This window comes from Stegastes partitus, unplaced genomic scaffold (genome assembly GCF_000690725.1).
Source record: "Stegastes partitus isolate 25-593 unplaced genomic scaffold, Stegastes_partitus-1.0.2 Scaffold857, whole genome shotgun sequence".
In the NCBI taxonomy this organism is placed as follows: Eukaryota; Metazoa; Chordata; class Actinopteri; family Pomacentridae; genus Stegastes; species Stegastes partitus.
In genome coordinates, this window is record NW_007578588.1 from 226,535 (window position 1) to 254,038 (window position 27,504).

Sequence of the window (27,504 nt, forward strand, 5' to 3'; positions counted from 1 at the left end):
GGGAACAGCTGAGCTGCATTTAAAGTTGCTACAAGGATGTAGCCTGTTCAGAACACGGCTCAGTGAACTTATAGACAAACATTTAGCCTTACTTGCAGTACTTTGAGCTAAAGAACATCTACATTCTGTAAATATGTGAGGCAGGTGGTAACAGAGGGAGAGTGTGCTTTTTACCTGTAAGATGTAAAGTGGCTATGCACATGTCGATGTATAATATATAATATAATAATGTGTAGAAAAAGTGTTTTTTGAATCCTTTGAAGTGCAGCAGTTATGGCCCAGTAACGAACACAAACCATGACTTTAAATACGGTCTTTGTCGCCATTGAACATCTGCGTTCCCCAATGCCACGGGCAAACTGCTCAGTGTCTTTAGCTGCTGTTTAAATATAATCCTATATTATATGAGACATATAGTACCTGAGCTCTCATTACCTGGATGTCTTCTGAAGCGTGTGGCTCACCTTGGTGCCTCATGGACGACGTATTGTTCATGTGAAATGCCATCATGCACTAATCAGCCAAAGATAAATAGTCTGCCCTCATATGGTGCTTACCCACCTCAATGGTCCTCAAAGCGCTTTGTAGTACTCCTCATTCACCCCTTTGTCTTGCCCACGGACACGTCAGCATGTGGCTGGGTCAAGGATCAAACCACCAACTTTGCAATTAGGGGACAGGCCGCTCCAGCACCTGAGCCCAGCCACCTGAAGAGGCTCTTACCTGCATTGGGGGGTGCAGTGGGGAAGTGGTGTACGACCCACAGAGGGTTTTCAGTTGGATGAGGCAGCGCTGATCCACATTGTGATGCTCTCTTCTTTTGGATTGGCACTCCAATTTGGAGAGCAGCTGTTTATGTCAGCTGAAGTTTCCCATTCCCCCTGCAACAGTCAGAGCTAATTTGTAAGCCCGCTCTATAAGATTTCTGTCAATGTGCTCTGTTGATGTGGACCTAGTTGTGACTGTGCATTGCTGTATTTATACCGCTTGATTTATACTTCATCCTGGTAACTGTTCCAGATAATAGCAAATTAACATAACAATTTTATGGTGCTGGAGTTTAACTTTCAGAGTGTTAACCCAATTTCAGCAGCATTTCACAGTATATTCCTCTTAATTAGCTTCAGCGGTGTCTTTCTGCTCAGATGATCACATAACTTCTCATTATAGGAACCATGCTTTTTCACATGCCTGTGCACTCCAACCCAGTGATGTGGAGAACAAGTGTGGCTGTGTGGAGAGCATGGAGGACACTGAAGCTGAGCCTGCACTCTTCTGGAGCTGGTGCATCTTCTGCTCCGGGGTCCCTGGACACATGTGAGGAAAAGCCTCCTCACACACCTGTCATGCTGAAGGAGGTGCTTCATTACTTAGACATCCAGCCTGCTCAGGTATGTTTGCAGCAGCTTTTTCAAGCTTTTGAATGTCCTTAAGACAAAAACATATCAAACATTTATTGACAACAGATGAGCGCTGTAGTCCGGTCGTCAACAAGAGCAATGGTGCGATTTAATTTGTTGTAAGAATTATTTCCAATAGAATGTTTTCACCCACGGATTTATTTCCATATTAAAAATGTGCTAGATTGTGTTCAGACTGTAGGCAAATCTGATGTGTGACTAAACTGGATCTCAGGACGGTCTGTCCACGCTGGTATTTGCAAGCGATTAGGTCATATTTGTATTTTCAGGCATTGTTATCCGGTCTGCCTTGGTTGCTGTGGTAATGGCATAGGCATGCAAACTTGTCCTGAGATTTGTTTCTTATGTTCCTAAATTCTGTTCCTCTCTTGTGTGTCAGAACATTTGAAAGTTATTGCCAGACTGTTGTATTAGTTATATTGGACGGGTTTCAACTGGAAGAAAAATGATGATACCAGTGTTAAGAAATAGTTTGTCCAAATGTGTGCGTGTTAACACCTCAGTAGTATTTCATTGCAATCCGAGGGTAGCGATTAGAAATGACCTCTGTACCGATAATTCTTCTCTTCACCGAGATGTGTGTTGCTAAGGTAGAATTCTGTTCACACTCTCCATAGCGACTTGCTGTTATAAAGGCACACATGAGTTGGACAGGGTGCCAGTATCTTGGCTTTCACTTAATGTATGTACTACCAGGACAGATGGGCATGAGTCAAAAGCCTTCTGGTGTGGCAGGCAGCATAGGAGGGGAAGTGATGCCCCCCTCCCCCCATATACTGCATGGTCAAGGCAGGTGGGGGCCACGGGGCAACAACTTAGTCAGGAATTGCGCCACTGTCAGGCTGTTGGCAGGACACAGGGTGCTGCGTCGCTCCTGCCTGAACTTTAGCACCTCTAAACTCCTCCGCTGCCCGCCCATTTGCCAACTGTCCCAAGACAGCTTGCCAATCAGATGCTATTAAAAACAGTTTGATAGATTTTATTTTTTTGTGCCGTACATGCTGCAGACCTCGTGCAGTGTGACGTTCTGCGGGAATGTTGTACGGCTGCGCTCAGAAGTCGTGTCTCAGTGATGCTTCGCTGCAGATGTTTGTTAATTCACTGGTCCTATAGCTCACAGCCTTATGACAGCGATGACACGGTTCAACAGGACATGCTCAGGAAGCTCAATGGCTATATCAGTAACTACAAATACAGAAACATACCGATAACTCTCTGTTAGTCTCAGTCAGGCACTAAGAAATGTGAAATCTGACGTGATTCTGACAGAGCTGAGTGATGGTGCGCGAACAGATCAGCCGTTAACAGCAGACAGATGTGCAGATGATCAACGATGTGAATAAATGTTATCAAAATTAGAAAATCACTAATATTCAATTGCTCTTGTCAGAAAGAGAGTTTGTATGAATGGATGACTGAAGGGCTGCTGGGCGTGAGAGCAAACGCTGCCGTGAAGCTAAAGTGTGTAAATGGAGGCGTTCAGGGCCCCGCTGCCTCCCAGGTAGCTAATGTGTGCTGCTAGCCTGCGCTGTACTTCCTCTGCTTGGTGTATGACCATCGTGCTTGTTGGATCTGGATAATCTGTCTTATTTCTTCAGTGCAGTCAAACATTCGCTACACAGACATGTACGTATCCCACGGCGAGTTGATTTAAAGGTGCAGCTGAAGCAGGGGTTCTGCCTGGGTCTGATACGTATGAAGCAGGAGGGTTTCCAGCCCTGCTAGTCGCTTTAGGGATGGGAACACTGGTCATTTGGGCCACCACGTCGGTCCAGACTGAGGAATCTCAGCTACTCTCAGATGGTTTGCGATGGCATGTGTTCCCCCGGGATGGCCTGTGAGGACTCTGATGAGCTCTTGACCTTCAGGCCGGGGCCACGCTGACACGGATATTTTGCCAAACCAACGTTTTTCTCTACATTAAGCCTCTCGTCCACAAAACTGCATTTTAGGACACTTAATAGAGATTTTTCTCAGTTGTCCTTCTGAAGTGCAGATTTTTACAAACTCAGGTTTCTGTGTGTCAGTGTGGATGTCTGAAGCGGCAGGTTCACCAGACGCTGACGTCACACCTCAGCGTGTCCACAGGTGCTTATTGTAATGAACATGTGCCTGAAAGAACTGCACCCAGGGCAGATATTTAACAGCCTCTTTACGTTTGCACCACTTAACTGACACGCAGACGTCTTTGCTTCTGCTTTGTCCGTTACTACTCGGTTCACGGCATCCACGGTTTAAAGCAGGGGTTCTCAACTGGTGGGTCGCGACCCAAGGGTGGGTCACGGACAGCTGGTCAAATTTAAATCATATATAATGTGCATCTCAGGTTGGACTCATTTTTTATTTTGAAAAAACTTTTATTTTGACAGGCACGGTAACCATAGTTTGTTTGACGTTCATTTTAAGTTTGTGTTGATGTCGGGACGCAAGATGGCAAAAACGTGACCCGGAGTATTTAAAATGTGGGTTTTCATACTAGGACTGGACCCGAATAGCCGCCTATTGGTTCACTGTGCTGGAATCCAGATATCAGTTTGGATCGCTGAATATTCCCCCCCGCCGCCGGTCGGACCGGAAGCTCAGCAAGAGTCATGGTTGCGCTCGCATGTGCGCAGAGATATTTAGTAAAATGACGTCCATGTGGAGCGGCTGTTTCTGTCCAAACGAAGAGGGAGGACAGCCACCTACCAAAACATCTGCTTCAGTGTTCACAAGGCCTCCGTCTGTTGCACCCAGTCGCTCAGAGTTTTGGCGTATCCTCAGCATCGACTAGATCGCTTGTTTTTATGGTTGTCAGACATTTATTCTAATAACTAAGGTGATCCTTGTGACTTTTCTTGTAGTGCCTAAATAATTTGACATTTGGGGCTTTGAGTAAAAGTGTTTGACATTTATTGGATTGAAATAAAATGTGGTTCCCACAATTATTCTGAATTAACTGTAATAACTTTTGTGATTCCTAAACTTGACACGTGGTGCTGTCAGATTATTGTCTGTTGGTAATGCTGTTTTTTGGACACCTTGTCCCTTCATTTGCTAGTGACGGGGCTGATGAACAGGGAGCAGGAGATCATTCACCACACGGTGGGCAGCCGACCACTCAGCTACCAGGTCACCCCGCTCAGCTGTTCATGTGTCCGACCCTTAAATATTATGTGCAAAGCAAATCAGATTCCCATCAGCTGCACTTAGCATTAAGTGCTAATTGACAGCGCTAGCACGGACGTTGCACCTGCTGAACATCCGCATGTTAGCGTGCCACCGTGGTGCTCTGCTTTTAATGGGATCTGTAAATGTAAACCACTTCCAAATCACAGATGTGGACACATTTCTCCTCACCACAGTTTCCTCATCTTCTGCAGATGTGCTGACTCTTGTGGTCGCTTGGTTTTACTTTTCCAAGAACACGTGTGTGTGCTTGTTTATCTCCTGGTTTTGGCCGTGCCAGCGCCGACTACTTAACCCTAATGCTGTGGCCTAATAGCGCGATTGGGCAGCTGAGAGCTGACCCAAGTGCACATACATTTACCATAAATTACTCATCAGTTCATTATTGCTATTGAGGGAATACTTTTGTAAAAAACAAATATTTTATGGCAGAGCTCTGCTTCAGTGCAGAAAATATGTTTGCAGTGGGAAACAGAGAAACGCATCCGTTATGACTGACCGCTAAATTCATTTTCTGACACGTATACAAACTGAGAGATGGACGAGCACGGCGACACGCAAGGTGACCAAGTGGGAAAAGCTCTGTTCGTCTGGATGTGTCTGTTCAGGAAGTTTGTTGGCTTTGGCAGCGTCGGAGCATTAAGGAGCAGGTGATTGTGAAAGCTTTGCTCCTGTTTCGTAACCTGGTTTATACTCGCTAATCTCTGAGCACATCAGCAGTTCGTACGGTAACAAACCTGCAGCTCGGTGTGGTTCTCTGGACGCCTGCTGCCTTGTTGTCACTGAACCATGGCGGGAACGCAATATGAAGCCAGAGTATGATGATAACTGGTGTGTTGTTTTGCCCCATGTGCTGAAGGGCTAGTCTGTGTCTGTCTGTGTTTGTTTGTTTGTTTGTTTGTTTGTTTGTTTTGGGGTATTTGTTTTTACAGAAGTGGTGTCTAAAACGAGATGTCTATCGAACTAGTGGCCAGACATCCATTGGTGTTTCTTCTCGTTGTCCCCAGAGCATTTATATTTAGAACAATGGCATTCTTCTTTAATGGTGCCTGATTTGGACTTGGTGTCCGTGTGGACCTATGATTAGCACCGTCGCCACATCCAGAGATTCTAGACGTTGTCATGAACCACAGTTTCTTTTCATATTGTCCCAGTCAACTGATTATGTGAATTTTTAACCAGATACAGATGTTGGAAGTTTGGAGCGACGGCTCAGAGTTATCAGGGAGGCCAGTGAGCGCCGGCGACGCTCAACGCAGAACGCTGAAGTCCAGTGAAACAGACAGAAGCTGCCGTCCCCGTGTGCTGCTGCTACCGCGTTCAGCGTCGGTACGACAGGAAGTCACGCTTCAGGAGCACTTCCTTCATTAATGTTTTCTGTTACGGTGCTTTCAAAAAAACTTTCTGTTCAAGTAGGTAGACACACGGTGAAGCCAAAGCAGTGGTGAGCAGGACGAAGCCGAGGAGCCCTTGAGTGGCGCAGGCTGTTTGCGTGGGGACGTCCTCCAGAGCAGATTAATGAGCCATCAGCTGAGCGTCGGGGGGAAAAGCCCGGAGCTGGTAGAAGCAGAAACAAGCTGCCTACTCTCAGCACACTCCCCCTGGTGGAATTAATGAGGCCATAAGTTGTTTAACTTACTTTTTGGATCAATATCACAGTCTTTCAACAATTAACACATTTCTGAGTGAGATGAGGTGACGGATGAACATTAGCAGGACAGTTTTTCAATCTTGCGTCTTTGTGTTTATGGCAAGGCTCTAACAGGAAACAGCTTCTTGAGGCTACGCATAGTTATGTTGCTGAAATCCAAAATGAGTCAATCACCCGAAGCATCAGGCCCGTCCTCCAGAACGGTCCACTGGTTCCTGTCTGTCCTGTCCCTTGTTTTCTGCTGTGTGTAACCATACCTCCATCTCCTAATCGCTGGCACCCGCACCTCGTTAACCAGCAAATCCAAATCTAAGTCAACAACAGTGAACAACATGTATAAAAGTTTACCGAAGCGGTTCAAAGGACTGTCTCCAGTCTGCGGTGAGTGTAGAAGTAATAGAAGCATTACTGAACTCAGGTGGAGAGCAGCTGGTCACTGATGTGGAGGCTGTGCTCCAGAAACAACGGGCTGGACTCGTCATGACAATCTGAACATGCAAACCACAAATCACAGGTGTTGCAGCTCGTTAAGTCCCGGAACCACAGCAGACTTTGTTGAGTGCTGCATTTTTCACTTGCCCTGTTATTTGGTTTGTTTGGCCGGCTGTAGCTCGGACACATGAAGAGGCACTCTGCTCTATGGAGAGATGGTCGCCGACACTCGGCCAGCTGCTTCCTCTCAACCTTATTAGATGCAAGAACAGAGCGTAGGCTAAAAAGTGCTGTACAGTGGTGAGATATTAGCGAGCGCTTAAGTAGTTCACATCTGTTTTATCTGTTGGTTCCCATTTTCTTTCACATTGAATGTAGTTTTGTGGAGTTAATAGCTGACGGAGGTTCCTGGGGAAGAAGAATCCAGCATCTGTAAGTGTGCCACTGATCAGGGCGCCGATGTCCAGGGCAGAATCCGTTTTCACCAGGTACCGAGTGTACCAGCTTGGAAAGAGGTTCATAGACTGGATTCAAATGAGCTTGTCTCTTTAAATGAGTTTAAAGTCTTACAGCTGGATTGTGGAGCAGCTGAGGTAAGAAGTCACCGGAGAGTCTACAGTTCAGACAATAACTTCTGTGCAACGCTGTAAAAACCTTTAATTAACACACAAGGTGTGAAACCTCTTCTGTGAAACTGACAAGGAGAAATTAAATGAATGTCAACATTTGCGATGGATATTGATCTTAATGTAAATATCCTATACTGTATATGTAACGTGTAAACTATTTCAGATAAAAAGTCCTTTTTGAGGCTGAGTGTGTTTCCTGACGTCTGTCCTCCGGCTTCAGCAAGGTGAAGCGCTGCTGCTGTGAATACAAGCAAAGCCGTAATATGATCGGGTCTCTTCAAATTAGTTAAAAGCCTCCAAGTTTCTGTTTCATGCCGCTGAAGGGAAGAAACGGCTCGAGGACTAAATATGAAGCGCACAAGGTCAGACGTTTGCACCCCGAACATGATTTTTCTTCCGTCTTTTCTTTTTGTGAACAGCTTTGTGCTGCAGTCGACACAATTAAAGATTTAGGATTGATTTTTTAACGTTTGTGTTATAATGGAGTTTGAGTATTTCTCAGATGGACGGTGTCTGGTTTTAGTTTAGTAGTTTATCACAAGTTAGTTCAGCAGCTGTCTGGGAACTTGCTGTCATCTTATTGAGTGCGTCCAGTTTCTCTCATCAGTTGTTTATTTGTACAGAAGTGTATTTTTAAATTGTAAAAAGTTTTGTACAGTTAAAAAGGAAATGTGTTGAAATGAGTCTGTGCAGGTTGTGGTGTCGTCGTCCGTACAAGCTATCCGCGGTGCGCTCTGTATGGTCTGGAGCACGCTCTCTGCTCTAAATGTGCCACCACAACTTCTTCTGGGTCTCACAGGGTTTTTCTTTTCTTTTTTTTTCTTTACACTCCTTTTTTGGGAGCACTGAGTAGTGAAAGAGGAGGCTGGTAAATAATTGATCCTTGTAATTAAACACTCCAGCCAGGGATGCTGGGGCTGATTGACGGCCAGATATTAGGCCCTTGTCTCGTAAGGTTGGAAGTTTAGTCTGAGGTTATCAGTGGCCAGAAGAGTCTTTCTCCCTCCCTGCCTCATTACTTTCATGAGTAGAACATTTCATAGTGGAGCGGTGGGTGGGGGTGTGGTGTGAAGACAGTCTGGGACTTCATTAGCCAAATGGGGTGCCTCAGTCCACAGAGCGCCACATGGCTGAGCCTTGCTGAGCAGACAGCCCCTCTGTGGCGCTGCACCACGCTGTCCTGTAGCGCCGCTTTCATCTGACGCATTCTTCAGCTTCGGTTCACTCCAACAACAGCTTCAACAAATAAAGCCAGCCTTGGTTGCACCTACCTGAGCAGATGTTGTCCATCATAGCTGAGCTTCAGCAAACCTCCACAGCGTCTTTGCTCCTCTGTGCAGTTTTGCTACAGAGCTCTTGTGTTGTTGGTGCCGTGCATCCTCCTCCACAGCCCAAACTTTATTCATGTTCCATTGAACTGCCTGTGTGCTGCTGAGAGAGAAACAAGGAAGCAGAAAGAGAAATCTCCTTCCAGCTGATGCAGAACACATAGCATCCAATAAGAGTCCCCACGCTTCTATTTGCATAGCTCTAATAACAATTATTAGACTCGTATAAGTCTACGCTCACATGCATCCAATATCGCTAAACTGAGTAAAAACAAACTGGAAGCCGTCCTCGATGCTGAACTGATAGTATTACAGCAGGTTTATTACAATATTTACATTTGTTCCTGGTGTGTGAGTGTGGGTATGCTAATCACACACATGCCCTGTGGACAGCTGGATTGAGATGACTCATTCCTGCAACACATCTTCATTTGGTGTTTGTGTGAGGTCCAACTACAGTATCTGGGTGCTCTTTCTTTTAAATATGTTCAGGCTAATTGTATAACACGATTTGTATTGTTTAGTCAAGTTCTTGTCATTAATATTTATCACAGTTGCAATTTAGGTCTTGTTTCTATTTATTCACTGTGATTTTGATTTGTCCCACTGATTCCTGCTTCTACCAAGTGGTTCCACTTCGTATTACACGGTGAACATGCTCAGAAATAAAGCGCCCTGTTCTACTGTTCACCTGACGCCTGCCTGTTGAGGACAGGATCGGCGTCATGTAGCAGCCGTACGATTCGCTGAGGTCCTGCCTCAGACTGAAGCTGTCGTAAAGCTGGTGCCATGTACATATACTCTCTTGCTGATCTTCCTCAGCATGTGTTCCTGCATTTAAATGAGCTTTATTAAACTGCTGTTGCACCTTTCCTGATAAAAGTCGGCTGCGGTGACCTTATCTGTGTAGCCAACATTATCTATATTCCCACAGCATCCAGATGAAGTGCTGTTGTTCTCAGCTGGACTGCTCCCACTCCTCACCCACTCTGTTTCCCCACTAATTTGGCAGCGAAGATCATGTCTGCTCGGCACTACATGACACTACTGACCTAAACCAGTAGCAGAAGTTTCCTCCCTTAGTTCTCACTGTTCTTACACCGTGTCTGTCTCCGCAGTTTAACCTGCTTTAAATTAAAAGCCACCCTGGTCCTTCTTGATGGCGACAGGGCGTTTGGTCGTCTCCCGTCTCAAGCATTGGAGGGAGATCCTTTCTTACGACGAGTACATCAGTTCTCACGTTAAATCCCGTGAGTCTGGCCTCGTCCTTTGTCAGAGCACAACTCTTAAAAAGAGACCAGTTGTGCTTTGCTTTTGGCTCCACGCAGGAAGATCCCGGGTGTCCTCACCGGGATGTGAACCGGCGACCTTCTAGCTGTGAGGCAACGATGCTAACCACTGAGCCACCTGCAGCCCATCTATATACTAATAAATCACCTGTGTATATATATAAATATATATATATATATGGTACCCATTAAAGTGCAGCCGTAGGACAGGTACCTCCTTGAACCTCTCAGCTGTACCTGTTGGTTCCTGAGGGGCTGCTGTGACTTGTTGACTGGGATGCAGACCAGAGGGCGCTGTAACGGGCCTCTGTTGCTTTCAGCATCTGTTTCAAACCCATGTTCTCAACAACGGTCTGGTGGCATGTCTTCTCCTCTGGGATTAATCTGCTGCTTCTCTCCACACATTCTGGCCATGACGGATCAAACTAGCTGCTGTCTGATCCACCTGTCTTTGCCCATCCCATTATAGTTGCCTAACACAGCCGGTTCTATTAATGGTGGAGGTCTTCCAGCTGTGATTGGTCTGTGTTTCCTACAACAGCGAGCTCTGTAAATAAGCGTCCTGCTGTCCTCCTGTTCTGTGGCCTTCAGAGCACCTCTGCCTCATATGTGCCATACACCGGTGGACTGATGATGGTGGGAGCGGTCATGCTCAGGCCCAGGTCGACTCCAGCACCAGGCTGTACATGCTCCCACAGGACCACGCTTCCCTCCAAAGCCTCCCTTCGAGCACAATCCCTCCCCCAAGCCCCTTCCACAGCCCCCTCCCCGTTGCCTAGTTCCTTTCATATCATATATTGTCAGCCCCAGTCTTCAAACTACCGGAAGCATCTTGTTAAATGCCTCTAGATGTCGTTTCCCTATTAGCAGGCCTTCCACCATGGAGCCCTCGTTTAGCTTGATTCTTCTTTGCGCTCCCTAATGGACTTGGCCCTGTTCTTCTTTTGTCTTCCTTTAGTGCCATGAAATTCACCTTCAGGAGAGAAAGCCATCTTTCCTGATGCTTCTTTACATTTTGTGAATATGTAGACGATTCCACCCCCTCTTTTCAGTTTCACTCGTGTGTTTTCTGCTGGGCTTTATATAGTTTGCATTGTTTCCTCGGCACACGGTATTGACAGCGGTGTCACACTTAGAGGAATCTTTCAGTGCAGCCACCAATGAAGCATGTAATCATTGTGAATAGATCCAGTGCATCATATTTGACCTTATTTCTTGTTTCCTGTTAAAACAAAGAAATAGCCTTTTGGCACTTCTGTTTACTATCCAGTGGAAGTTCTGCATTTTGTGTCAGTGTCATGTATGAACGGCAGCTTCTGAGAGTGACAACAGAATGGTTCAGTGGAGACGATCTTCAGAGAAAAGATGATGACATTAGAAATGATGTATGTTGTTGAATGTTTCCAGTGAGAGCTCCATCATTTGATTCAGTGTGTTTTGGTCACTTGCCCGTCAGCTCGTGTCCCGTCTGCACCCTTTAGCCGGACCAGCAGCACCAGACGATAGAAGGAGCGGAAAGAGGACGAAAACTCACCAGACCAGCTCCGTAGCTAACCGCGCTGTCGTTTGTTTCGTTCTATTGTTTGCATTGCTTTATCACAATTATTTTGCCGTGATTAATCTGACCACAAATGACAGCGCCGGCCAAGCTCACGTCTGAAAGGAGCTGTACGGCCAGTTGGAGCTCCGAAACACCCGCCTATACCATCACAGCAGCAAACCTACAACTTGCATATTTATTGAATTCATTCATTCATATTATCCATGAGAGACAGTTTAATGCGTTCATCGACAGGATGCTGCCCTGACAGGTTACACACAGATGAGTGCTTCCTGGTCCAAAGCGCATCACGCTGGCAGCGCTGCAGCTCGTCATGTCGCTGCTGTTGACGCTCGTATTGTGTCACACATGCTGTAGATAAGAAGTGGAGGTACAGGAGCTGATACGCACCCATCCAGGAAGCAAATATTAAAGCGTCTGCTTGCCTTGATAGTTGATGTGTGTCAACACTGGGCAGCGTGACAGTGACGTATGCCGTGGACGTCCATCTGTGAGAGCACACATCCCGACTCCACTGCTGTGTGTCTCTATGCAGAAGATAATGACTGTGAGCCTTTTGATTTGCGTCACGCACTGAACACCGATATTTACGATAAGAGGACTTTCCTACACTATTTTTGTCCAGTTGCGTAACGTAAGTAGCTTCCTTCCAGTGTTTGGAGGTAAATACAGACGTGGACGTGTCCTGTACAGAACTACTGCTCGTTGAATAGTTTATGGCTGATGTGATTGTTGAACAGAAATGTTCAATTACCTGAAAAGATATTCGTCCCTTATTGAAAAAGGAGAACGTATTAATAAGGCATGTTTTTGTTTTCATGTATTTATGAGCTACACACAAGATGTGTGCGTTGCTGTCTATCGGGCCTCTGCTGCACTTCGATGTAACGTGACCACTGAGACACTTTGCTCCTTTAGCGGATCAACGAGAAAACTAGCTGCTGCTACCAGAGTGTACACACATCACAGCCAAGTCCAGCAGGAACACACACCACACAGCTCTGAGTGGACCGGACCGAAACCCTGAACCCCGGCCGGTGGGTCCGAACCTCAGCTGAAAGGGGTGTTGTCTTGAAAATGACCAAATTCAGTCAAAAACAGTAAAGACAAGAAGAAATGTTGGGTTTCAACGTGCCAACGGTCCTTGAACCCAACTCATCTGTGAAGTGTCGTTCCTCCAAATCTGAGCTTGAAATGAGGATGTTTCATCAAAACCACGATATTTCGGGCACCGCTGCAGCTCGGCTGGTTGAGCTGGCGACCCAGGTTCAGGGCTACAGTCCGCGACGCAGCGGTCATGGGTTCGACTCCCGCTCATGGCCCTTTGCTGCAGGTCCTTCCCCCGTTCTTCTTCCCACTTTCATGTCTCTCTCTCTGTCCTATCAAATAAAAAACAAAAAGGCCAAAAAAAATCTTTAAAAAACCCAAACTGCTATATTTCATGTTCACGTTTAAAAATGTGCCCAAAATAAGTTGTTTGCTCTTAAGAGAAAAATGAAAAATCTACATGTCCTTTGTGCAACCTAGAAGCCATGAGTGGCTCAAACAGGAGTCATGTGAAACTGAACTGGGCTGAACTGGGCTGAACTGGGCTGAACTGGGCTGAACTGGGCTGAACTATAGCAGGCAGAGTCACCCGGCCTGTGGACACACTGACAGAAATGTTGGACATGTTGATTGTTAAAAAAAAAAAAGAGTAATCAGAGATATTCAGCTTTCCTTCCTTCCTTCCTTCCCTTCCTTCCTTCCTTCCTTCCTTCCTTCCCTGTTGGACTGTGCTTCTAGCCGTGCTCGTGTTGTTTCCACAGAGGACTCTTTGCTTGCGGTGGAACTGAGCCCACAGTGGGTCGACAGGAGCAGAACCCGCTCCGAGTTCAGAGGGTTAAATGTTGCAGCAGTAATTTTGCCAAAGCTTCTCTTCACAGTCTGACTAATAAAATATAATCATACTATCAGAGTCGAGCAAAATGCCAAATAAAACAGAGAGCTCCAGTCGTCTGGATATGAATACAGCGGCTCAGTGCTGACCATTGTGGTTTGACAAGAGTAATCAAAGTAATGAGGAGGACTTCACACATCGCAGCGATCTGGCCCCTGTTATCAACCCCAGACTCACCCGTTAGACTGTGGCAGACTTTAATTTGATTATCATGAACAACTGTGTCCCTCGGCTACGAAGCACAGCAGGCTGTAGTCCGTCTGTAGGGCTGGATATCCTCATAGGTTGTCGATACATCTCTAGCTATTTGACCGTTACAGCTCCAGCCGGTCGGACCCGAGGACAGAAACATGTTGAACATATATCTCAGACTAACTCCAACATTTATGCTTGTGATGTGCTGTGCTGGCAGTTAAGTGGTTTTATTTAACAGTCACGTGACCTTTGTTGTTATTTACCTCCAATAATGTCTCCCAGTAATTTGTCTGCATTCAGTTTTATGCATAAATTAATCTTTCCAGCTCAGAAAATGTAGCTGAGTACATCTCCAACCTGCAACCAGAAAAAATAGAAAAAGCAGAGAGTTTGGCTGGGGGGTGGGGGTGGAGAGGGATGACTCATGCACGCAGCAGAGGTCCCTCCCTTCCATTGCTTTCAGTGTCCAATCAGTTCTTCCACAGCTGTCACTCACTGCTTCCAGATCAGATCTCCACAATGCTTCACTGTCTCCTGTACAACACTTGAGTCGCAAAGATTCACAGCGTGCTTTAGGACGTAAACAAAAAAGAAAAAAATCAAATAAAAAATCGTTTCACATCATTTGATCTGACAGACGGCTGCCTGATGATGTGATTACCTTGATGATGGTAATCCTCTTCGGTTCAGGACGTTAGGGTCACGCTGCGACCACTGGAGCAGACGTGAGCAAACTTCCTGATGCTCCGGAACAGATTTAAAGTTGCTGCTTGCTGCTCATTAGGATGTTTTAATTTGGGGGGAAAAGCCTCTAATCCAGAGAAGCTATGTTATCATTTTTCAGATTACTTCTTCAGAAACGGTAGAAAGACTAATCGTTGCACTGGGTTGCCCACGTACAGTAAATATTGAGTTATTGGCTCATAGTTTGAGAGAAGATGCAAGTGTCTGCTGCCCCTGTTTCTCCAGGGATGTCCTCAGCACAGCTGTGGTGTGAGAGCCGGTCTCAGGACTCCTCGAGGTGGGCGGATGCTTGACATGGGCTTTATGAGCTTTATGTAGAGGAGGACAGGGACTGGGGTTTTCCTCTTTGCAGTCAGATCTTTATTGAAAAATGTGACAAATGCATTGATTGAACAAAAGGCAGAGCCGCTGTGAAGTATCTGGAGACAAAAACGAGAAGATAGGATGGAAAGAAGATGAACATGTGAGCTGGTTGAGGATGTTGTGGTGTTTGGGTCGAGGGGAGGACGGTCTAAGAGTCATGATGTCAGCGGCTGCACATGAATCAGTGTAAAAGACAAAACAGGTGGTTGTGAAGTGACTGTGACCATCGGCAGGTATACGGTGATGAGCTGTGGTCTCATGCTGGTTTCTGCCCTCAACACAACGTGTTTACGTATCATACGTTGTGCTGATGTCCGTTTGGGGCTTCCTGCTGCTGCCCCGGTACACCGACGGGCTTCAGTGTGTCGTTGTGGTGCTCATTCCTGCAGCACTCCTGCGTTGTGGTCACCAGTTTGCCAAACCTAAGGGAGCGTCCTGTGACAGCTCCCACATGCCCCGGCGGTCACAGGATCAGCACCTTGGACAGCGGTAGGGCATACGTATCTACACAGTGTTTGAGATGACCCGAGCTGAACGCAGGACGGCCCGCTGGTACCCTGCGGCCTTTACAACAACTGATCAATGTGTTCTTCTAATACTGTAAAAGAACTTCCAGACAGATGAAGTCACGATAACCGGAACCGAAACCTCTGGTTCTCGTCAGAATGAGCCGTGTGCAGGTGTGATGTCACGCTGGCTCAGATTTCCCAACGACTCAAGTTGCTTGCATACCATAAAAGACATCTTATCGAATTCTTTACATTTCCAAGATGTCTCAGGAGTCTTTGTTCAACACCCACTGCTTCCAGTTTGTCAGGTTAGATTAAGGTAATGGCAGCTTTGTCTCTTTGTCTTCAGCTTTCTTGGTCATTCTCTGTATGTGACGGGGAAACACACAGTGAACATCTCAGTCTGTGTGAACGCTGGCGTCCTGCAGTAAACACAGACCTACAGCGGTGGGGAGGCCGCGGCTTTGTTCTGCTGAGCTGATGAAGGCGTTTTTATCACACGTGTACTCTTGATATTCTGGGACGCTCTTGTGATGTTACTGAATGTGGATGTCCTTAACAATCTGCTGCTGTGATAAGTAACTAGAGGTTGGTCGTCTTTACGTGTCCTCGCTGCTTCCTTCCCTCCATGTGCAGGTTAGCGTTACTCCTCCGTCCCAACACAACCTTTATCCTGCGGTGGCCGGGGCAGGACTTTACGGAGGCTGAAAATAACCACCATCATCCTGTCTCCACTCTTTACCTCTTCCACCTCATTTCTGTACATTGTGTGTAAGTGTGTGTCAGTGTTTGGACAGCGTGCTTCCATGTTTAACCTCTAACTAATGCAATCTGTAATACAGCAGTTTTTACTGACAGAGTTATTTGTTGCAGTTCATGGAGACCTAAAAATATTCTACTTGACGTGACTGATTTAAAGCAAGGTGACATGAGATGGAACATAAAGACCCTTAACCATGTCTACGTGTTTCGTAACCGTCTGAAATTTGCTATATATGGTGCGGGGGAGACACCGTGACAAACAGACTAGCCGGCTTCCTGAAATTGTTTAGATAGTTTTCCAGTATGTCCTCTGCCTTCTGCTCGCTGAGAACGACACACATCTGTAGACCAATAGCCTATGTCCTGCTGCGGCCAACCCAAAAAAGGGATGTCTCAAAAAAAAAAGAGGAAAGAGAGGGATTCAAAAGATGACCCAAGAAAGTCCAACATGTAGCAGCTGAAGACGTTGTTCTCAGACGTTGTGCACATCAGAACTTCACTACCTTTAATACAGATGAGTGTGCTCAGTCCATTTCTCTTGGCAGCTTCACGCCGTGTCTCTGTGGATTAGCCTGAGCAGCACATGACACACAAATACGAGTAATCTCTGTTCGTATATCGTTCTTCATCTGCTCTCTTTCCCAGCCACTCACTCTGTCCTCAGGGGAAGACGCTAGATTTGAAGTCGCACCTTCCTGTTGCTCACTTTGCAAAACCCTGTCAGCTGTGTTTTTGTGATTGATGAATCAAAACTTAAACCATGAAAGCTCTGATAACTGGATCGTCACGGTGCTCTCAAACGGGAAAAAGATGCAGCTTCCTTTTACTTTGGGATTGTTTTGGAGCAACAGCGGTCACGTCGTTTGCAGCTGGTCGCGTGTCCAGGTGACGTTTTCAGACGTGTGTGTGAACATGTCGGTAGGATCTGGACAGCGCTCCCATATGTCACTGGTTTCTGTTCTCATTCTTTTAAAAGCTCTTTTGAATCTGCAAGTCCCTTTCCTGTTTGCTCAGCAGCAGTGCATTATTAATTATATGTCATCTACAATTATAAATGATGACATTCACCAGATTGGAATTCATCCTTTGGGGACCATGAATATCAGCGCCAGATTTCATGGCAATAATCCGTTCATTAGTGCTGGTGACATTTAGCTGTGGTCCAGAGTGGGACCACAGGAGGACCGGGGCCGGGACACTGGAGCAGGCACGTGCTGACATGAAACCCACCAGCGTTTGTTTCTTGCAGGTATAACTGATTTGTAGACGCTAGATATACATCTGTCTCAGAGTTTGCCTTGCAGGTGGGACATACGGAGCCGACAGTGAGCCTATAGCTGGACTTCAGTGTTCTTATGCAACTTTGAGCTGTCCAAGAACAAACCTTCCCTACGAATGCACATTCATGTGCGAGGACGAGTTCATGCCACTGGAAAAACATCCTGATTTAATATCCCTGTGTGAGCTGCACCAGAGCCGGGTCACTTTTTCCCCCACAACATGTCCCATAATGCTTTTCTGGTTCTGATTAGGACACCGGGCCTTCCAACATCAGGAGATGCTCCAAAGACAGCAACACTGAAATCCTTTCAGACTCACACATGTACTTGACAGACTCTGACAAGAGGGGCCGTTTAATGACTTGTTAGTGCCTCCACCAGGATTCCTTCACTGTGAGTTTGGAAATGACCTGCAGACGGCTTCACACGCCGTCTTTGTAGGCAAATGAACCCATGTTGTTTTTACGCGCGTAGACATGTCTTGTCTGAACCAGCTCAAATACCTCCTCGGGTACGTTTATTTAAACTCGTGCCAGAAGAGTGCAAACAGCACTGAATAGACGAGGAATGAAAGTATTTGTCGTTACTCTGCAGCATTCCTTTGACAAAAGAGAGATTAGCTCAACATACAGAGAGGCATTTGGAAGCAGCCCTCTGGCAAAGAGTTTTGTCAACATTTTGGTGCTCCTGTATCACTTCTTCACTCATTCACTCATTCTCTGCTTGCTCTCGCTGCTACACGTAGTACGTTCAGTACACTTTAAATGTAGGCAGGTGAGGCAGAAGGCGGCATGCGTCGAAGACATGGCTGATCACCATCAACATAATCTCCTGACGGAGTAATTGTGGGAAGCTTTCATGCCTTTTGAGTTCGTCTGCTCTCACTGGCCATCTGTTTTGTGCACGTCCGCCTCCTACCTGCTAGCCCAATGAACTATTACTTTCATTTAAGTAAAGTAGGGAGAGGAACAACTGTACTACAGCCTCTTGAAGTAAAGTTAAAATCAAAATGTGGCTGTTAGGTGTGGAGAGAAAAGGACAAATCTGAAGCTGTAATGTAGTCCTCCAGGCATTAAAAAGTGATTAAATGGTAAGACAACACTGATATAGTTTGAGTCTAGCCGTGGTTTTAAGTGTGAGATTTATGTCCACGTGCACGGTGCTAATTGCCACGCATGTCGACGCGTCACTCGCTCGCTGCAGTTTATAAAATCAGAATCATCCCATCATCACAACTTCCACACGTCTCTGTTCGTACACTTCTCTTCATGCTGCAAACCTGCCAAATTCGTGCACACTTGTGTCTCGCCATGAACTTTGTGTGACAGAAAAAGAAATGCACACCGGCTACCTCCACTCTTGCCATGGCAACGGACGCGACAAGAAAAGCGATCCTGTACCTGTGTATCTGTCTCCCTAATGGTCTGTGTGTTAGTGTAACAAGATCTGTAAAAACTCCCCTCAATGACATTTTAGATCCCCCACTGTAACTGACCTGGGCTGGGGAGTCACAAGTAGGATTTAGGTGAGTACTCAGGCTTCTCTCAGGTTCCTGTTCCCCTTTTCCTAATGAATTCAGCCATGAGAAAGCCTGAGATGAGGCCTCTTTTTTCCATATAGCCAGCATATTATCTGGTGTTTCATGGGCGGTCGTGTGTTTGCAGAATCTCACTCGTGCAGACATTTTTAAATCCCCCCCCGCCCCCATCATACGTGTTTGTGAAACCTTTGTGGACATGTGTTTGATTTAACATACCAAAGGAGAGTCCATAATGTGTTCACCTTCCCCTTTGGGGCAGAAAAGCTCTGGTTCAGAGTGCTGTGGGACGACAGCCGAGGTGTCCTGCATTAGAGCAGCTCCACGGTGGGACTGCACCACTCGGACCACTCCTAACTCTCCTGTTCCCTCTGCTGGGAAAGGCAGATATTGCACACGCTGAACAGAGTGCCAGAGACAGAGCGGAGTAATGACTTTTATTTTAGGTATCATCTCTGCATTTCAAGACGGAGATCATCCACGTTGCGCTCTGGCTGACTTCCATCCTGCTGCTCTCTCTGGGAAGGCAAGGGGCAGGTGAGCGCCTCGCTGACACCCCTCTGGATGAAATATCAATGTGAATGACTCATTCTCAAGTTTGGTGTCAATCATCATTGCAAATGCCAAACCCATTATCACCAGATCCTTTCAAGAAGTCGTTTTGTCCATCTGGTGGCAGAAGCAGCAGATTTTCACAACAGCATTCAGATCATTGGAAGAAGCTCGTTTCTCCCTCAGGGTGAAGGAACCAGATTTTCAATCTACCTCATAAATGACCTTGTAAACATTCAGTTTTCAGTTTTTGTGGCATGCACCTATTTTTTTTAGCTCAGTTTATTTGGTGTGTGTGGGAGCAAAGGTGGTGAAACCTTACATTGAACCTCATCAACATGGATGGTGTCTGTACTAGTGCAGCAGGAAGACAAGCCAGAATAAACATACAGGATTTATATTTCCGAGCTCGAAGAATATTGAGCATCAGCTGTCTGTCTGTCGTTTGCACCTGTGAAGTAAATAAGCTTTACCTTTTGTTCTTTTGGCCACAGCTTCCTCAAGATGTGACAAAAGATTGTTGTGACAAGTGCTGCACACTCCAGCAGAGGACCAGTTTGTCTCCGAGCTGCTTGTGTCGACTGTTTTGATAAAAGCCAGCCTACTTTGCTGTTTGTGTTTCTGTTTTCATTTTCCTTTTTTGTATTGAATAGCACAACAGGCAAGTTCATTATGCGTGTGACTCATCCCACTAGCCCACACCCCCTCCCCATCTGCTGCTGTGCGCTGGAAAGCAGAGGAACCGCCATTGATCACTTCTTCCCTCACACATGCACGCACACACCCCACCTTCCACGTCACTATCGATCGACATGTTTAATGTTTTTGTGGGGAATAGCTGGCATTTCCTTTTGTGTCATTTTACATCTGTTCCCCACCGTTTGCTGACATTAGAATAAATCACAGGGCAGAAATGTAGAAAATATAAAGTAAAGCATAATCCAGCAAATTATTCCAACAATGTCAGACTGTTCAGGCAGAGCTGGAGCAGCAGCGATGCCAGTCAGGGGATACAGACGGAGCTGTGAGCCTTATTCTATGGATGCAGCTGAGTTGTGTGACTAACAGCTGAGCTGCTGCAGGACGGCTGGCTGCGATGCACAGTTCCTTGATAAAACATTTTCTCACTCCCTCACTCTCAGGACTCGATTCATAAATTGTGTTTAATAGTTAAATGCTTGTAAAGATGCCCTGAAGTTGATATTTACACGTCTTCTCTGCCTCTCATGAACTCATTCTCACAGCACTTCTTTTGGTTACACGGTGAGTCGAGAGCTAACGTTTCTGAGAACATGTTTGATACGAACACGACGACTTTCCGGACTCTGGTCCAGCTCGCTCTATGTTGTTCACTTTGGCTTCGGGATGTTTTTGGTTCAGGTGAGACAAAGACGGAGAGACGAGGAGTTGGCAGCAGTGCTTCGCCTGTTTGCTGGCATACAGACCGTAGTGCTACAGCTACATGGACGATGAGATAAAGTCCATTAGAACCTCTGATAGGTTCTTGTTGGTCCTTGTCAGTTGTGCCTGACACAGTGACTCTGTAACAGCAGCACAGAAGGAGAACCTGGGCTTTCACAACAAGGAAAAGTGTTTCTGTAGTTTCTGGGTTTGTGCTGTGTGGTCCATTCACATCTCTGGACAAACAGTGTACAGAACCTGGACTTGTTCCGGTAGTCTCATGGACTGAGCTGATAAAGAAGGTTGGTAGAGATGGGACGTATTCATGTTGCTGTGATGTGCATCAGTACAACAGCAGCACTGCCATTCATCTGAATGGCGCCTTTGGCTGATGTGAAGCAGCCATATTTGTTTTCAGTACCAAGTGGAACACATCAGCCTGTTCTGAAAAACCCAACTTTGGCATCAAAGGCTGGAGGTGCTGTAAAGGTGCAGTCCCACGTCTGCACGGCCGATCATCAGAGCTCTGTTGAGGAAACAGCTGCCTGCTGCTGAGATGATGCTGATGAGAGCAGGACCAAAGTTCACCAGAACTTTGGCCCAGAAACCACAGCGATAAGCTGAAGAAGCTGAAATGCTCTCTGTGGACCTTTCTTCATCTGATTGACTCTTCATACAGATACATTGATTGAGAAAAGCTTCAGCCCAATGGGAATATTGATTCTGAAACGTTGTTCTGTTTAGTTCTGGTGAAGGCTGGACCCGTCAAACTTGAGACTTTAAGTACTTTTTATTGAAGAATAAATGATGATTTAATGGGTCACAGAAAAGCTGAGACTTCATCAGGAAGCAGAGGCTGAATCTGCGAGAGCTCGTCAGACATTATAACCAATTAAACATGTCGTGTTTATCTTGTGACAGTACCGCAGAACATTGCTGACCCGGCGGAGCAGGACAAAATAAGCACAAAACAAGAACTTGTAGAATATTTGGAGCTCACCGTGTCTCTGGTAAAGGACATGGCGGGTTTGTTAAGCAGAGTTTGTACTGACAGCGTGTTTCAGGGCTCGTGATGCGTCCTGTAGCGCCAACATGGCAGCGAGCGCGCTGAGCGAGGGCTAATGAAGCACGTCATGCTACGACTTGTTTGTTGCTCGAAACCACAAGAAGACTCACACACTTCTCATTTTCCATGACTAGTGCACAAGCCAAGTCTGTCTGGACCGAACGCACCAGCTTTAGGGGTTCTGGAGTACCGGAATAGTTTTTTTTAGAAACGGTGACGTTGACCTGAAGCAAAGCTGTTTTGGTTGTTTTTCCAGTGTTACACCAGATGAGAAGGTTCCAGAAGAGCTTCTGTCCAGCTTTTTGAGAATATATATGTATGCATGAATCCAGATCGAGGTATTGATGTCAGCTGGTGAAAGGTTCTGTGTTTTTTCTTGGTGTGATGTATGTCAAACCTAATTATCGGCCTTAGTATGTGTAATTACAATATGTATATTACATTATATTATAAGCTGGAAATCCACTTTATTAAGAGTGAACTAGATGCAATCGGCACGGCAGTGAGGACGACCGACGTCAGCATGACTGAGAAGAAAGCTGTGGTCACTTACTGAGCACACATGGAGGATTTTAACCCTGAACTTAGAGGCTCGTTTTAGTTTTAGCTTTTTAATGAAGCGGCCTGAGGTAAGAGGAAAAGAGACGAATGTGACATGTCGGTGTGGATTAAACACTTGAATGCTGAGCTAACGTTGTGGTGAGGAGATGCTGAGGGTGAATCATGTATGTGGAGTCCTGTTGTGAGAACAACGTGTTGCTTTCTGTCTTTCTCGCATGTAGGTGGTCCTGGACATGACATTTGGAGGTGGTGGTCATACCAGAGCGATCCTGAATGCGGTTCCCGAAGCCACCGTTCTGGCCTTAGACCGAGATCCGACAGCAGTTTCTCTGGCCCGGCAGTTAGCCCAGGAACATCCGTAAGTGATTTATTGAAAAAGATCAACTGGACCAGAACACGAGTTAGCGCTTAAAGCTCCACGCCGTCTAGACCAGTGTTTACATCACGCCTCATGTCTGACCGTGCATTCTGATTGGCTGACAGCTGGACAGTGTCGAGCGCTGTTTGGTTTGTGGCCATTATTTCTTTAGAGAAAGCGGCCGTGGCTTTGACACACAGTCGTGTTGCAGTCTGTGTTTCTCACTTCTTCCCGGAGCCGATCAGATGCTGCCTGCCAAGATACAGCCCCTGAGTCTCAGCGTCCAATCAGATCCGTTCTTCCCTCTTAACTTAAAGCTTTCTCCCCCCACGCAAAGCTGGTGGGCCCAGCATGTCATTTGTCAGAGTGAGGGCCCACGCAGGCAGTGTGAGGGAGATGCTGCCTCCCACAGCGGATCTATAAGTTATCTGGGGTGGGTGGGTGCTGGGGGGAGAACAGGGAGACACGAGGACACAGCGCCAGGGTGAGAGGGAGTGTGTGCATGAGCAAGGCGCGGGAGGATGAAAATGAGATGTTCCTAAGACCGTGGCGTGGGAAGGAATCCTTTTACGTAGATTCTGGGGAAACCTCTCTCAAGGGAATCTGCCGGAGAAATGTGCCTGTGAGCAGGGAATGACAATTAAGAGAGAGAGAGGATGAGAACACTGTATTCTGTCAGCAGCAATATACCCCCGCTGTAAACTCTTCCACGCCTACTCCTGATGCAAGTTGAGAGAAATCTAGCAATTAACCAATATTATTGGAAGCCTGAGTGAAGACCCGGCAGCCTACGCAGTCCATCCACACACCAGGGCCAGAGGATTTCTCTCCTCTGTTCTCCACGTCTTGAGGAAAGCAGAGCCTCGATGCAAACGGTTCTGTGTTGGTGTCACTCAGCGAACACGGTTTCACAGCAGAGGAGAATAATTTAACGTCCAAACGCTTTAACAGCGTCTGATTCCAGTAGCGGCTCTTCCCTGAATAACGTCCACCGTGTCTTTGGTGGGATTCGTCTGCTGCAGGCTCAGCCTCACTGTTCTCTGCACCGTTCTTCTTGTTGCTATGACTTCCCTTCGCTCGCAGCACATTTATTAACATAACATTTATTGAGCCCACAATAAATGTTATGAACCTGAAAAGAAGAAAAAGGCGAGTCCGGATGGGGTCCAGACTGAGCTGTTGGAGGCTGTCACACCAGGACAGGAGCTCTGTGTCCGGTTTCCCTTCACCTGTTGCTTCTCTGTCTGTGTTTGGACATTTCGGGTGGTTTAGCATCACACCTCTCTCTCCTAAGGCTGATTTCTTAGTTTCTCAGCGCTGCCGTGTTGTGTGTGTTTAGTATTGTTTTACTTTTTGTCTTTTCTTGCGTTTGTGTTGTTTAGATTCATCACATCTACGGATAAGATTTTGGCTTGAATGAAATGGGAAGAAATAATGTGAGACCTTGCTGACAGTCTGACAGGATCACCTGAATGAAGCAGCTGTGGTTTGATTTGCTGGAGGTTGCTTAAAGGGAACTGTTGGGTTTTTCTCTATAAGCTTCTGACCTTCACGTTTAACGTGACCTGAGAGAGGATTCATATTTTCTTTTTCTTTAGTCATGTAGTTTTTTTTTTTCCCTGCGATGGACTGGTTACCTGTCCAGGTGTCCCCTGCCTTCGCCCTAAGTCGGCTGGGATAGGCTCCAGCCCCCCGCGACCGCGGGAGTCGAACCCACGACGTCTGGAGCTGTAACCTGTCGATGGGTCGCCGCTCGGCCAGGTGAGCTGTAGGGACGCCCACTGTTCTTCTATTGTCTTAAATAAAAGCAGTCTGCGTTAACCTTTGCTGTTTTCAATGTGCGGTTATGTTGTCCCAGGGTTCTTTGGTTTAGTTTTAATCTAAGTGGGTGTGAGTCTGACCTGATGTGGAAGCAGCAGCGGCTGTGGCGGCGCCTCCATGATGACTGAAGACATTCTGCTGTGACTCCACCTGTGAGACCTTGTGTCAGTGTCCTTCATGCTTTTTATGGATGTTGCTCAGGACGGGGCTGCAGTCGCACACGAACACCTGTAAGCAGCGTGTATGATGGTGGCAGTCTGGAGTCTCCAGTGACTCGTCCCTGCTGATCACATGAACAAAGAAAAGTCCTTCTGGAGGAAAGTTCTCTCCTGACCAGATCCTTGCTCTCAGATGGACGTCGCTTTGGATAAAAGCGTCTGTTGAATGAAATTGTAGAAGTTCTGTGGTCAGATGAAACAAGAAGATGCTGAGGCCTTTAACCCCAAGAACACCCAATCTGCTCTCAAGCGTGGTGGCGGCAGCATCATGGTGGCGGCAGCATCCTGCTCTGCGGCTGTTTGGATGCCAGTGAACCGCTGCTTTCACAGAGTAAATGTTGAAAAAGGAGGATTAGCTCCACATTCCTCAGGAAAATTATAAATCATCAGGCAAAAACACAACTGAGGCTTCCAACAAGAAAATGTCCCTGAACACACATCAGAGTGCTGCAGACATGGCTGAGTGGGGTAGAATTCATGTTTAGGGGTTGGGTTTGGACCGGCCTTGCCAAAGTCCTGACTTCAAACCCCGTCGACAGTCTGTTGACTGAAGACTCAAGCATGCGTCAGAAAGCCAGCAACTGTCGCTGAGCTGCATTAATTCTGTCAAGAGCTGCAGTCGAAGATAGAACCAGAACCTTTGGACGGTGAAGTGTTTTCAACAAGGCGGCTGTTTGGTGCTGGACGCCTGCTAGTCTCACAGAACCAGACCATCCTACAGCGCCGACTGGTCTGACCTTGGTATTGTTCTGCCAGAGGAAAAGAAATTAAGCAAAGCTAAGCGAAGGATGCAGCAGGAGTGTTCTATGAAAGCAGCGAAGGGAACATCTGGACGCAGGGAGGCAGGCAGGTCATTAGGATGGCTACAGGACCTGGCAGGACTCACTGCATGATCCCAATCCACTGTAGAAGTGGAATTTTTAAACGTGGTACGTTGGTAGTTTTTACTCCAGTGGGTCCGGTTCCGTGTCTGCCGTCAGCTCCAGCAGCACCAGGACGTGGAGGTCCTAAACGTAGCCAGCAGCTGCTCCTCCTGCGGCCTCGACAGCGTGCACACCCAGCGTGCACACCCAGCGTGCACGCCCAGCGTGCACACCCAGCGTGCACACCCAGCGTGCACACCCAGCGTGCACACCCAGCGTGCACAGCCAGCGGCCGCCGTCCGGCTGTCTGGATCAGAGCAGACTCACCTTTTACTTTAAAACAAACAACATGGCCAGAGTCTACTTTGACTCTTCACTTCATTTTTTTAAAAGGCCTAAAAAAGACTGACTTCACTCCAGTCCTCTGACCGTCCGTTCACTACAAACAGAATCTAAACGTGTAGTTTTTTCCTCTTCTCCTGCGGCAGAGCTCCGACCCCCATACGGCACCGTCAGAGACCTTCGACGGTCCTGAGATCAGGGCCCAAGTGTTCCCGGGACCAGGCCTTCCCTTCAGTTCCTCGCTGTCTGTTGAGATTTTTCCAAAGTTAAAGTTCAAAAGTTAAAACTACACCTTTCCTTAAGCCCGTACGTGCTGCTATCAGAACCAGCTCAGGTGTTTCTGCAGGTGTGTGCATCGTCTGCCTTTATATTAACCATATCAGTGGTTCTAATGAGAATTATTCCAGGTGTTGTAATTCCTGTCTTCAGTCTCTTTTTGTCTTCACCCTTTAGATCAAATACTTCACGTGTAAAGTGCTGCATAAATTAGATTGAATCAAGTGAACTGCACGTCTCATACAGTATTCTTCTTCTTCTTCACGTAGTCGGTTGGATTTAGTTTTTCTTGGAAAAATCCAAGCCACGTGTTCCAGTCAGTGTTGCATTCGTTCAGCTCTAACTAGCCAATAACAACCTCAATCCATCAATCAGTCACACATCACAGGTGTACACGTCCATATCTGGAAGCTTCTGTCTTTTATAAGCAGAAATAAACGTGATGAAATTAAAACCCAAACCCGGAGAATGAGCAGGGAAGCAGGTACTGAACAGCTGTAAGCCACGGAGCAGGAGGCAGCAGCCATTTGGTCAGAATCCAGTGCCGTCTAAAGAGGACGTAGGAAACCGTCTGCAGGTCAGCTGAGGTAATTTAGAAAAAAAATGCATTTTTAAAGAGCAGCCTCTCTGTGTTTGTATCCGTCCTTTTTTCACTGGACTGTAGATATTTTCATCACTGCTCCCCTGCTGAAAGCAATCAATCAGCATCTTGTCTTAGGCTTCAGTGACGCAGGTAAAGGAACTGAGCAGGTCAACACGAGGGAATATTTCAGGCTTGATTTGTGAAGAGGCAGCATCATGTTGAATGAGCTTGCACTCAAACTGAGGCTGCAGTGAAGGTTCCTGATGTCCTCACAGAGTGTACTCTTATTCCAGATGGACGAGAACGAGTGAATGGAGGAAGTGTTTAGTGAGGGAGAGGTTCATGAGGACACGTCGACGCTTTGTATGCAGAGTAAACAATTTAAAGCAGACAGAGACGTGGCAGGACGATGCACGACACCAGATTATGATTATCTGTTTTGCTTGTGTTACAACTTACAGCAGCTAAAAGTGTGAAGATGGGTGTTATCAGGGTATCACCAGCACTCAGCAAAAGGACTACATGGATTATTAATTTTGTGTCTGTTAATGCTTTCAGGGTTCGAAGCAGCCTGTAGACACTTTGGTGCATCCTCTGGTCCTGATGCTTCTGTAGTCATTTCTTCTAGTTGCAGGATGACATGGAAACACCTGGA

General features: G+C 46.6%; 1 protein-coding gene across 1 annotated transcript in view; it reads left to right on the forward strand.

Moving 5' to 3' along the window:
* Positions 1-27,504, forward strand: part of mettl15 (methyltransferase 15, mitochondrial 12S rRNA N4-cytidine) — a 46,209-nt gene that overhangs the window by 2,041 nt on the left and 16,664 nt on the right. The window contains exons 2-3 of the mRNA XM_008293099.1: positions 1,171-1,391; positions 22,610-22,746. Of these exons, the coding sequence (XP_008291321.1) occupies positions 1,176-1,391; positions 22,610-22,746 (353 nt within the window). The 5' untranslated portion in view covers positions 1,171-1,175. The remainder of the gene's footprint in view (positions 1-1,170; positions 1,392-22,609; positions 22,747-27,504) is intronic.